This window comes from Stegostoma tigrinum, chromosome 2 (genome assembly GCF_030684315.1).
Source record: "Stegostoma tigrinum isolate sSteTig4 chromosome 2, sSteTig4.hap1, whole genome shotgun sequence".
NCBI classification, from domain to species: domain Eukaryota; kingdom Metazoa; phylum Chordata; class Chondrichthyes; order Orectolobiformes; family Stegostomatidae; genus Stegostoma; species Stegostoma tigrinum.
In genome coordinates this window covers 27,612,977-27,626,423 of record NC_081355.1, presented here as the reverse complement: position 1 = coordinate 27,626,423, position 13,447 = coordinate 27,612,977, and the positions used below count along the sequence as shown (strand labels likewise).

Sequence of the window (13,447 nt, the reverse complement as noted above, 5' to 3'; positions counted from 1 at the left end):
TTCCAATCTGAGCCTGGGGGCAGCAGGCCTGAGCCCATCCCACACCTATCTCAGGCTGGAGTGGGCATCGGGCCCAATGGGGCACTTAGCTCCTGAGGCACATGAGGCAAGCTGACTCAGCCCACTCAGAAGTGAAAATCCAGCTCATACAGTCCAGTTCAAAGTGATAAGACAAAGAAAACTCAGAGATAACAAAAGCTATTGGGCCCTTATGAACACACCATTTCAGATATAGATTTACACTCAATAATTAAAACATACTGATCCATGGGCCCATCCCATCTGGGAGGATGAATTCTTTCATATTACTTGTAACAGTCACTGAGGTGTGGAATATCACTCGCACAATGGCTTCACAATTACGCAAAAATTTGCCTTTGGTTCTACACAGGGTTCATGGCTTCTAGGTGTTGAACAAATCAGTCTATATTTAGATGGTGTGTGTTGGTATGAGACTGGAAAAGCACAGCAAGTCAGACAGCAACCAAGGAGCAGGTAGGTCAATGTTTTGTGCTGAAATCCATCAGGACTCTATATTTGCACAGTGCTTTGTGATTTTCATCAGAACGTTTCAACATATTCACTTTCTTTGGAAGTCATAGATGAGTAATTGCGGTAATATCTCCACTACAATACGGATTATGAACATTCAGATCAAACCCAGCCACCCCTCCCTGGCCCTGGAAGTGACTGTCATTAGTATTATAGATTCCCTGCAGTACGCAGAAAACAACTAGAAATAACTGATTTTAACCCTGTACATCTAATAGCCATCAATAAGGAATTCATTCATCCAACAAAACACTGAAGTGCTCTATGTAGGATACAATAGTGATGTAGGCACATTTTATAAGCAGAACAAAATGGAAGATTTATTTATTTAATATGAAATGGTTCTTCAGTTTAGTTGGTAAAGAAAATAACTTGTATTTATTAAACCACTTTCACAGGTTGTCTAAAGGACATGACAGGCAATGAAGCGCCTTTGAAGATTATTAAGTATTGTAATTAGGAAATACTGCAGCCAAATTGTGCACAGCATTAACGCACGAACAGCAAGAAGATACATGATCACATTATGTTTTAAAGTTTCCCTGCATTGAAGCTATTTTCAGGACTACGACATCCAATCTATCACTTAATTAAAGTTAGATTGATAAGAACATTAACGAGCTCAGTAAATATTATGACAAACATTTCAAACCAGACAACATAAAGGTATTGGTTAATCTATGCAACTACATATGTGGTCAGTCATGGCTACCTGGTAGCATTTTTATCAGGGTCAGGAAGCTATGGGTTCACATTCCACTCGAGACAATTCCGAACATAACCTAGGATGATGCTTCGGTGCAAAATTTTAAGGAGTGCTACACCAACAGGCAAGGGTACAAAATTTGCTCTTGGTGGGGGATTTCAACATTCACCAGCATGAGTGGCTCAGCACCAGCACTATGGATCCAGCTGGTCAGGTCCTAAAGGACACAGCTGCTAGACTGAGTCTGCAGCAGGTGGTGAGAGAATCTCTAGGAGGGAAAAACATAGTTGACCTCATCCTTACCAATCTGCTGGTTGCAGATGCATCTGTCCATTGCAATATTGGTCGGAGTGCACCAGAAACAAAGTCCCACCTTCACATTGAGAATGCCCTCAATCGTGTTGTGTGGCACCATCATCATGCTAAATGGGACAGACTTCAAAAAGATCTAACGATTCAAGTTTGGGCGTCCATGAGATGCTACCATCACTGAATTTCCCACTATCAATGTCTTTGGGGTTACACTGACCAGAAACTCAACAGGGCTCCCCATTTGAGCACACCATGGTTACAAGAGCAGGTCAGAAGCTAGGAATACTGTGGCAAGTAACACACCTCCTGACTTCCTAAGCCTGTCCACCATCTACAAGGCACAAGTCAGGAGTGTGATGGAATACTCCCCACTTGCCTGGATGAGTGCAGCCCCATCAACACTCAAGAAGCTTGACACCATCCAGGACATAGCAGGCCACTTGACTGACACCACATCCATAGCATCCACTCCCTCCACCACCCATGCTCAGTAGCAGCAGTGTGTACTATCTACAAGATGCACTGCAGAAATTCACCAAAGATTTTGAGACAGCACCTTTTGAATCAACACCCACTTACATCTCGAAAGTCAAGAGCAGCAGACATATGGGAACACCATCAGCTGCAAGTTCCCTCCAGCAACTCACTATCATGACTTCCAATTACATTGTCGTTCCTTGCCTATTGCTGGGTCAAAATCCTGGAATTCCTTCCCTAAGGACATTGTAGGTCACCCTACAATGTGTGGGCAGCAGCGGTTCAAGAAGGCAATTCACCACCACCTTCTCACGGGCAACTAGGGATGGACAATAAATTCTGGCCAGTAAGCAATGCCCATGGTCCCATGAGTGAATTAAGTAGATTAAACAATAAAAAGAGGCTTACCTCTCCTTTCAGAAGTCTGTAAACTATCACATATCACTACTAGAAGAAAAGCCAGAGGCCTTATCTTGGCATCCCATAAACATGTCTTTCTCAAGCAATATTATAAACCTGAAATTATCAGGCCATTTTCTTATTGTCTTTTGTGAGAGTTTCCTATGCACTCATTGGCTGCTTGTGTCCTCCATTACGACAGTAACTTTGCTTGAGAAGCAATTCATTGGCCATAAAACATTTGGGCTTGCCATGGTGACATAGAAAAGGTGTAAAATAAATAGAAAGGTTCTACCTTTATAACTACTTTTGGGACACTGGTGGTGCAGAATGGTTGCTGTGTTTGCCTATATTATCAATGCATTTTACAAGTGATTCATTAATTAGTTTGAGATGTGTTAATGCGCTTGAAATGTAAATATCCATTTTAAAATGTCCAAAACTAGGCAGTGTTTCTCACTTGTCTCTCCTCTCTGTTTTAAACTGAAACCATGATTATTTTAATACAAATATGCTGAAAAATAATAGGATCAAGAGTATGCAGCCAGCCCCTCAAGCCTGCTCTGCTATCTGTCAAAATCATGACTGATTCTGATGGAAGAACTTCACTTCCCAGCCTATACTTACAACCTTTTACAACCTTGTTAATGCAGAATCTATTGAACATTGCCTTAAAAATACTCATGACCTTGCCTGCACTGTTCTCTGGGGAAGAGAGTTCTAAAGACTCACAAATCTGTGAGAGAAAATAATGATCTTCATCTCAGTCATAAATAGAAGAACCATTTCTAAAAACTGTGCCCCCTAGTTTTGTAGTCTCTCTCACAAGGGGAAACATCTACTCAGTAACTAATATGTCAAATTCCCTCAGGATCTTAAAATATTTCAATAAGATCCCCTTCCATTTCTTCTAAACTACAATGGATATCCCAATCTTCCTTCATAAGGAAACTTCACTTGTGCCCATGAATAACCTTTTGTTATTCATTTACCAAAATATCTAGATCCCTCTAAAGCACAGAGTTCTGTAACCTTTCTCTGTTCAAATAACGTGATGCTCTTTTCTACTTAGTGATGTAGTGAAAAAGTTCACATTTTCCAACATTATAATCCATCAACCAAATTTTTGCCCACTTACAACTTTGCCCACAGGCATCCTCATGTCTCTTCACAACCTATTCTCCTATCAATCCTTGTGTTATCAACAAAGTTAGCAACCATACATTTGGTCCACTCATCCATGTCATTGAAACAGATTGCAAACAGCTGAGTTCCCAGCACTGGTCTCTGTGGCACTCCACTCATTACATCTTGCCAACCCGATAATGTTCCATTTACACCTACTCCACTTCCTGTTAGTTAATCAATTCTTTGATCATGCTACATCCTACATCATGAACTCTCCTTTTGATTCGGCACTTTGTCAAATGCTACCTGATAATCCATGTCCACGACATATAAAGGTTTCTTCTTGTCTATGCTGTTTGTTACTTTTAAAAAAAACTCCCAATAATTTAGTCAATTATGACTTTCCTTTCACAGAACCATGTTGATCCAGGCAGAGGGTATTGAAACGTTGCAAGTGTCCAGCTACAACACTACCACAAACATTCAGTTAACTGCACTGTAGCTCAGGGCTTTCTCCTTTCTCGAATAGAGGAGGTACATTAGGGATTTTCTATCCTGTTGAGGTCTTTACTGAATCTAAGGAAATATGGAAATTTAGAATCAATGCATCTACTTCTTTTATGACCTTAGGATGATATCCATCAGCATTCAGTTCAAATAATTCTTCACTCTATTTCCCTAGTGATTGTAAGTGCTTTAAGTTCCTTCCTAGTTTTCACCCATTGATTTGTAATTATTTCTAGGATATTACTTGTTTTTTCTAAAGTGAAGGCATACGCAAAAATTCTATTAAATCGTCTCTTATTTCCATATTTTCCATTATCAATTCCTGATGATCTTAACAAAACCAACAATTGATTTAGTTATTCGCAGTATTTTAAAATGCCTACAGAAGTTAACACACAGTTTGATTTTATATTTCAGAGTGGTTTTCTCTCATATGTTAATCACTCCTTTATTTTCTTTTAGTCATTCTTATTTTCCATTCTGTCCAATCCTATGCCTTGCCAATGATCCCTCTGGATTTTTATGTTTTTTCTTTCAATTTGATGTTATCTTTAACTTACTCAGTTAGCCACAGATGGTGTGTTTTTCTTCATTGGAATGCATCTTCCCTGGATGTTATGAAATATCTCCTTAAATGTCTACTACTTTTCTACTTCATTCCTTAACTCAGATTTCCAGTACACTTTAGCCAGCTCTGTCTTTGTAGCCTGATGGCTGCCTTTATTTAAGTCAAAACACCAGTTTTGATCCAACATTAGTCCAAGGCCCGTTCTTACCCCCATCTAACTGAAAGCAAAATTCAATGGGATTTTGATCACTGCTAACTTGGAGCACTTTTACTATGAGGTCATTAATTACTCCCGTCATCAAACTAATCAATTGGTATTGGATTAATGAACTTTAAATCAATACAATGCAGCCTTATCTATAGAATCAGTAGTGAAATCCTGATACCCTTATATCTGTTTAAAGTCTACATAATACAAAAGATAAAACTAAGAATTGGGAATACTCCCTCACCCAAATATTGACTTGTATATTGTGATCTATTATTGGAAAATACTTTTCCTGATGATATCTCACTGTGCTGAAGGCATATGTGAAGAACAAAACCTTAACAAAGTAAACCCTTCTTTTATATTTCAAAGTGATGCTGTTGCATTGAGATTTCAATTAGTTTAACATGAACTCTGTCACCCATCAAGAACATTGACAGCCTAATCTCACTGTTACAGAGCCAAATCATAACATCAAACTAACCATTTCTGAAAGACTTTTGCAATGAGGCATATAACTGAAAGCCACTCATCACAATCTTGCTAAACAGTACAGACAAACCATTCAAGACAACTGATTTTTTTTGTTATACTTTAAAATTTTGTTTTAAACTGAGCCTGTCTTGAATTTTAAATTCATTTCAAATAGCTTGCAGTGATTTGTTATACAAAACCAATTATAACCTTACCCACCATGGAGAATCCTGGCAGGCAAACAGCTAAAATAGCCTCGGTAATCTACCCACACCAGTCCCATAATCACTGCTGGTGATAATATAATCTGTTGGTGTTGGCCTTAATTTTTTGCCTTTTGTGGACTACTGTCACAAACAACTTAGTCAACAGAACATCTGTGACTACACTGTAAAATTAATAAATTAATTGTGTAGCACTTTAGAACATCTCAGAAGAGTGAGGTGGGATTCTATAAGTACAAGTTTTAGTTTTAATTCCTTCATTAAGCTCATTCAAGGAAGGCGCCCAGGATAATGGATTTTGAATCAGGAAGATTCACACTACAGCAGTAAAGTGTTTCCTTTTAATGCCTGGACTGGATAGAGAAAGTTGCTTCTTTCACACTTGGTGAGGGAGCACTTGATGTTGTAACTAGATTGTAAAAGATTGGAAAATGATTTTTTTAATTTAACACAGTCACCTTTAATCCTGATAAGGGCAAACATTAGCGAAAATAATCAAATTTTTCCTTTCAATTTAAAATGATATATTTTGCTCCTTTTGTATTTCTACCATTGATACAAAAACATTTGCAACAATTATTGATTAGATGAATAAATCGGGATACATACTTAGATTATACAGGAAACTAATAAGCAGCATTTTGAGGGGGGGCCAAATTGTTTTTTTTCCCCTATTTTCCTCAATCTTGCCACCAACACATACCACAGCCTGCATTATTTCAGATGTTGGTACTCCCTCTGTGATCCGTTTATCCTTGAGAAATGCCTGAATTCTTCCTCGCAAATGGGAAGTAGGTGCTCATTGTGTAACTTGTTGTTCGACTGGTTGAAGCTGCCAACCAAATCTTCAACAGAAAATTAGGCAAATTATCAAAATTCAGCAACAAGATGAAGACAAGGTCAAAGGATTCGGAGTTGAGTGAGTCAGATTCTAAACTTTGGAATATAAGAGTCTGAAGGAAAGTAAAGGGATCTAAGGGCACACTTCCACAAGCACTCAAAAGTTGCAAGCCAAGTCAACAATGTTTAAAAAAAGTAAAATGAAACAAAGATTTGTTTCTGGTGGAACAAACTTGGAAAGCAAGGACATTAAGTTAAATTTAGATGAAGCCTAGGATTAACCAAATTTGGAACACTTAACATATTTTTGGACAGTAAATTACAAAAAATATACAAGGCATTTTGGAAGTTGCAAAATAAAGTGTTACGAAGATATTAGATATGAGGGATTATAATAACGATTAGAATGTTTGAATAGGCTGGATCACTTTTAATTATTTGACGGGGTAGAGATGATGTTTTCACTTAAGAGGAATCTGTAACTATGTGCAGTAAACGTAAAATAGTCACTGAAGAATCCAATATCGAGTTCAAGAGAAATTTCTTTACACAGAGTATGGATAACAGTAGAACTCACTAATCCATGGGCAGGATGAGGGGAATGGCACTGATGATTTTGAAGGGAAATTTTAAAAAAATGAACACTGAAGACAACGCAGATAAGGTTAGAAAATGAAGTGAATGTAACACCAACACAGGCCAGATGGCATGAATGGACTGTTTCCATTCTGTACATTTGATTCATTTTCATGCAATATTATAGGGTTGCCTCCTGGACAGGAGTCAGCTGAACTGATTTTCACCGCATTTTCACCATGGACGTCCAGTCCCTATACACCTGTATTCCGCATGCAGATGGCCTCATGGCCCTCCGCTTCTTCCTGTCCCGCAGGCCCGACCAGTCCCCCTCCACCGACACCCTCATCCGCCTAGCCGAACTCGTCCTCACCCTCAACAACTTCTCTTTCGATTCCTCCCACTTCCTACAGACTAAGGGGGTGGCCATGGGCACCCGCATGGGCCCCAGCTATGCCTGCCTCTTTGTAGGTTACGTGGAACAGTCCCTCTTCCGCAGCTACACAGGCGCCAAACCCCACCTCTTCCTCCGGTACATTGATGACTGTATCGGCGCCGCCTCTTGCTCCCCAGAGGAGCTCGAGCAGTTCATCCACTTCACCAACACCTTCCACCCCAACTTTCAGTTCACCTGGGCCATCTCCAGCACATCCCTCACCTTCCTGGATCTCTCAGTCTCCATCTCAGGCAACCAGCTTGTAACTGATGTCCATTTCAAGCCCACTGACTCCCACAGCTACCTAGAATACACCTCCTCCCACCCACCCTCCTGCAAAAATTCCATCCCCTATTCCCAATTCCTCTGCCTCCGCCGCATCTGCTCCCACGATGAGGCATTCCACTCCCGCGCATCCCAGATGTCCAAGTTCTTCAAGGACCGCAACTTTCCCCCCACAGTGGTTGAGAACGTCCTTGACCGCGTCTCCCGCATTTCCCGCAACACATCACTCGCACCCCGCCCCCGCCACAACCGCCCAAAGAGGATCCCCCTCGTTCTCACACACCACCCCACCAACCTCCGGATACAACGCATCATCCTCCGACACTTCCGCCATTTACAATCCGACCCCACCACCCAAGATATTTTTCCATCCCCTCCCCTGTCTGCTTTCCGGAGAGACCACTCTCTCCGTGACTCCCTTGTTCGCTCCACACTGCCCTCCAACCCCACCACACCCGGCACCTTCCCCTGCAACCGCAGGAAATGCTACACTTGCCCCCACACCTCCTCCCTCACCCCTATCCCAGGCCCCAAGATGACTTTGCACATTAAGCACAGGTTCACCTGCACATCTGCCAATGTGGTATACTGCATCCACTGTACCCGGTGCGGCTTCCTCTACATTGGGGAAACCAAGCGGAGGCTTGGGGACCGCTTTGTAGAACACCTCCGCTCAGTTCGCAACAAACAACTGCACCTCCCAGTCGCAAACCATTTCCACTCCCCCTCCCATTCTTTAGATGACATGTCCATCATGGGCCTCCTGCAGTGCCACAATGATGCCACCCGAAGGCTGCAGGAACAGCAACTCATATTCCGCTTGGGAACCCTGCAGCCCAATGGTATCAATGTGGACTTCACCAGCTTCAAAATCTCCCCTTCCCCCACCGCATCCCAAAATCAGCCCAGTTCGTCCCCTCCCCCCACTGCACCACACAACCAGCCCAGCTCTTCCCCCCCACCCACTGCATCCCAAAACCAGTCCAACCTGTCTCTGCTTCCCTAACCTGTTCTTCCTCTCACCCATCCCTTCCTCCCACCTCAAGCCGCACCTCCATCTCCTACCTACTAACCTCATCCCACCTCCTTGACCTGTCCGTCTTCCCTGGACTGACCTATCCCCTCCCTACCTCCCCACCTATACTCTCCTCCCCACCTATCTTCTTTTCTCTCCATCTTCGGTCCGCCTCCCCCTCTCTCCCTATTTATTCCAGAACCCTCACCCCATCCCCCTCTCTGATGAAGGGTCTAGGCCCGAAACGTCAGCTTTTGTGCTCCTGAGATGCTGCTGGGCCTGCTGTGTTCATCCAGCCTCACATTTTATTAGCTGAACTGAAAGACTGAAAATTTCAGTTGGGGTTCTATTCCCTAGGGCCTTTCCATTAACATTAGCAAAATAATTAATAGAGAATCTGTTATGAAAAATTAGCTACTTACTAATTCAAATTTACTATAACGCTTAATAGTTCTTTTATTTGTTCACTAAAAACACCATTTTTGGACTAGGTTCAAAAGCCATCTTGCAGCAAGGACACATCTTCCAGTTCTAATGAAATAACCTACATTTGTATAAGCTCCTTTCACCTCAGAATTTCCACATGTACTTTACAAGAACTAATGTGCTTTGGAAGTGTAGTTGCTTTTGAAACATTGAAACTCCTTTGCTCTTACTAAACGCAACAAGATAATGATAGTCTGTTGTGTTTGGTTAAGGGATACATATTGGTCAGGACACCAGGGAGAATGCCTATCTTTCAGTCACAGCTTGAGGATATGAGGCAGGCCATTTAGCACTGAAATTCACAGAAATTTGTTCACCCTGAGAGTGGTGATCCAGTGGAATTCCCTGCCGCAGAAATTTGAGGCCAAATCATTGAAGGTTTTGAAGAAGTAGTTAGATCTAGATCTGAGGGCTAAAGGGATCAAAGGATATGGGAAGAAAGTTGGAACAGGCCATTGAGGTGGGTGATTAGTTATGATCATATCGAATGGTGAAGTAGGCTTGATAGACCGAGTAGCCTACTCCAGCTCCTATTTTTGATGAATTAGAATCTGATCATGGAAACATGCAGATGGATTGATTATATCCAGCCTGAGAAGGCAGATAAGGTCTCAGTGAGACTTTTACCCAAAATATGGCACATTTGAAAGTGCAGCATTGTCTCAGTACTGTACTGCAGTGTCAGCCTACATCAAATGAACCTATAACTTTCTGTTTCAAAGACTGACGCTTAAGAACAAGAACAGAAAACACAAGTTTAAAATTACATCTGCAACCTTGGCTGAATTATTCCCAGCCTCTATGTTTCTTCCCATTCGTTATGGGAGACTGACAAGTACATACTGAACAGAAAGTGGAAGTATTACTGTATTTAATTTGCTTTTAATTAGCAGTACTATTACTCAGAGACAACATCTCTCCTTTTTAACCAATATTTAAATATGTGAGATCACTTAAGTGCCTTGTTAATTCTAATGTCAATGCCAGTGCCAACACCAACAAATGAATCAGTCTAGGTACAGAAAGTAGCAGGTCTAATCTGCAAAGTTTCTTAATCTGTAAGGTCATTTATAGCAAAACAATCATTTAACACCTTCCAACATCTTTCATTGACCCCTTAAATTGAACTATCGCATCTATACTCTTGCATTATGCAGAGTCTGTTGGCTAGTTAGTGACCTTAGAAGTGCGTCAACTCAAGGGCTATCTATTAAATGCCTGACAGTCCCAACTGCAGGTGACAAATTGATAATTAACTCTGTAGAACACAATGTATCTGCATCGTAACAAATTTGAGAATGCTTCTCGTGCCTCTGTCAGTCAGCCAGATCTGACGTTCATTCCCTGGAAAATACAGATGAAAAAAAATCCACAAAGTTTTTCACAGGAGGACATGAAACTTAGGAACTCTCGCCCTAAAAACCAAGTGTGGGCAGAGTCTTTGAATAATTTTAAGGCTGATGTGGATAGGCTCTAGATAAAGGTTAGCAGGGGAAGGGGGAATTGTGGATTTGTCATTATAACTAGATTAGCCATGATCTTGCCACGAATGGTTGGGCAGGGGTAAGGGGTCAAAGGATCAGCTCCTGTTTCTTTCAGTCCAATTAACTGCCATTTGGCCCATCAATCTGGATTGGCTCTCCACTAGTCTAATTAAATATTAATTTCACCATTCTACTCTCTACCCATAGTTCAGGATCATTCCAGAATGAATCTCACTTTCTTCTCTTCCTGTAAAATTCCCAAACTAATTCTTCTTTCCTTCTCTCTCTTTCACTTCAAATCTTCTCCAAAAAATTTACTTATTTTAACTTTATAATATTATACGCTTTGGGGGTATCTCACTCTGTAAGGATAAAACTGACTCTATAGGTTTACATAGGCTGCTTCTAATCTCAGGTTTTACACAGAATAATCTCTTACACAGAGATTGTTCACCTATTCCAAAAGAAATGCAGGTTATCCTTTATACGTGTTTGCAATTCTGGCCTCTTGCCTATCCTCAATTATCACAACCCCATTAATGATATCCAAATTTCAGTTTAAATAATTGGCTTTAATCTCTGCAAGTCTCTCCCTAACCCTCTCCAGTGATCTGCATGCCTTCCTTTAAAGGTGCTCTTCAAAACTTTTCGCTTCTGTCAAGGTTTTAGTCGAATGCTGAAATATTGACCAGGTTACATTCCTGTGAAGCACCTGGGGTATTTTACTATCCTAAAGGTACTATATAAATACAACTGGATTAACATTTCCAAAATTTTCTCAGTCAATCTAAACTGTTTTCACAACCTACCTGGAATAAACTGAGATAATGGGAACTGCAGATACTAGAGAATCCGAGATAACAAAGTGTGGAGCTGGATGAACACAGCAGGCCAAGCAGCATCTTAGGAGCACACAAGCTGATGTTTCGGGCCGCGACCCTTCATCAGAAAAGATTTTCTGAGTTCATCCAGCTCCACACTTTGTTATCTGGAATAAACTGACTTCAATTTACAGTCTAAGTTACCAAGAGTTGTTGTTTATCAACTATCAATAAGCAATATTTACAACAATTTAAATCAAATCCTGGACCCTTTCCTCAATCAACTCTAAATTTTTAACCTACTGAAGGAATGAGTAGGTTGAGTGAAACAAGCAACTAACAATCTAACTAACACTTTAAATTTAGAAAGGCTCACAACATTCGTCCAGATGCAACACGTATTTGGCAAAAAGATTTAAGCATTATGTTCTTGGCAAGAATAGTTAAGTTAGGTTTTTGGAAGTGCTGGCGCTATCTGAGTGATTACACAGCATGGGGGATATGGGGTGGTGATGGTGATAAAAAGATTTTAGTGAGGTTTCTGTTTAGCCATTATTCTCAGCAATCCAGATTTCAACTGCATCAGAGTATCCTGCTTGGTAGCTCAATGAAGCCTACAATATGTCGTTATACATATACACGCACCTATCTGTAATCCACGTTAGAACTGTGTAATTTGAGGTCAGTTGGTGAATGCCTCTAAGTGTCATTTTAGTAGAGTCACTTTAGAAGCTATTAAGCACAGTCTGCAGGAATTAAATGCTGGAGGAATTGCACTGCATTAGCACCTGTAAAGGCCTAGAACCTATTTTCACAACCCCCTCAGGGCACAGACGCACAAGAATAGGTCAAGGTTTTGCAATTTCAACCACATCCACCTTCCTACCTTAATAAAAAAGACAGAAATCAACAAAACGTTTAAATTTGCTGTTTAAAACATTTAAAGAAAACATAAACAGAATCGTTACAAACTGAGGCTCCTTAAAGTGAAAATATGTACATTTGTGCTTAATAATACATTAAAACTTACGAAGTTCTCCCACTTTAAGGATTTCACACAGCATCTTGGTGAGCTCAATGCTACTACGACCAAATGGGCACTCATGCTTGTCTTCTCGACTGCTATTCTCCAGTACAATCTAGGAAGAATCCCAGCAAGAGTAAGTATATTACAGTCATTTGGTCTACAAGCTATCAACACAGCAACAGAAACAGTTCAATGGCTTTATGTTTAAAGTGCATGAAACTTTACAATATAGAAAGAAGCAAATAGCCCAATGCTGGTTTTGATGCTGTATGTGAATATCCTCTCATCATCATCTTCTTACTCTATCAACATAGAATAGTTTCATTTTCAGGTTTTTTTTGTAGTTGTGCACTTATTTAGTTTTTCCTTGAATGCATCTATGTTTTTTGCCTGTTCATATTGTGGCAAGTTCCACAGTCTCACCATTTTCTGGATAAAGAGATTGCCCTTGAACTTGTTTTTGTATTAATTCACAGGCTATCCTTAATTGTTCAGAGGGCAGTTACACATTAACCACATTACTGTAGGTTCGGAGTCACACACAGGCCAGACTAGGTAAGGATGGAACTTTCCTTCCCTAAAGTACATTAGGGTGAGACATTAGTGAGACTAAGAGGTTAGTGAACCAGATGTGTTTTTCTGACAATCAAAAATGGGTTCATGGTCATCACTGGACTCCTAATTCCAGATTTTTATTGAATTCAAATTCCATCAACTGCTGTGGTGGGATTCAAACCCAGAAGGTTACCTGGATCTCTAGATTAACAGTCCAGCCACGGGACCACTAGGCCATCGCCTCCCTTTTTTGGATTTCACACTGTATTCACTGACAGCCAACTTGTATTCATGGCTCCTAATTTTAGGCTCCTTACGAGTAATACTATCAGTCAAAATGTAGTGAGAATGACATTTCCAGAATGGG

The 13,447-nt window shown here is 40.7% G+C and overlaps 1 protein-coding gene across 8 annotated transcripts in view; it reads right to left on the bottom strand.

Annotated features, from left to right (window-relative positions):
- elmo1 (engulfment and cell motility 1 (ced-12 homolog, C. elegans)) overlaps positions 1–13,447 on the bottom strand; it is a 253,660-nt gene that overhangs the window by 77,877 nt on the left and 162,336 nt on the right. For all 8 annotated transcript variants that reach the window (XM_059652979.1, XM_059652972.1, XM_059652997.1 and 5 more), the window contains one exon: positions 12,529–12,637. In XM_059652979.1, coding sequence (XP_059508962.1) covers positions 12,529–12,637 — 109 coding nt within the window. The remainder of the gene's footprint in view (positions 1–12,528; positions 12,638–13,447) is intronic.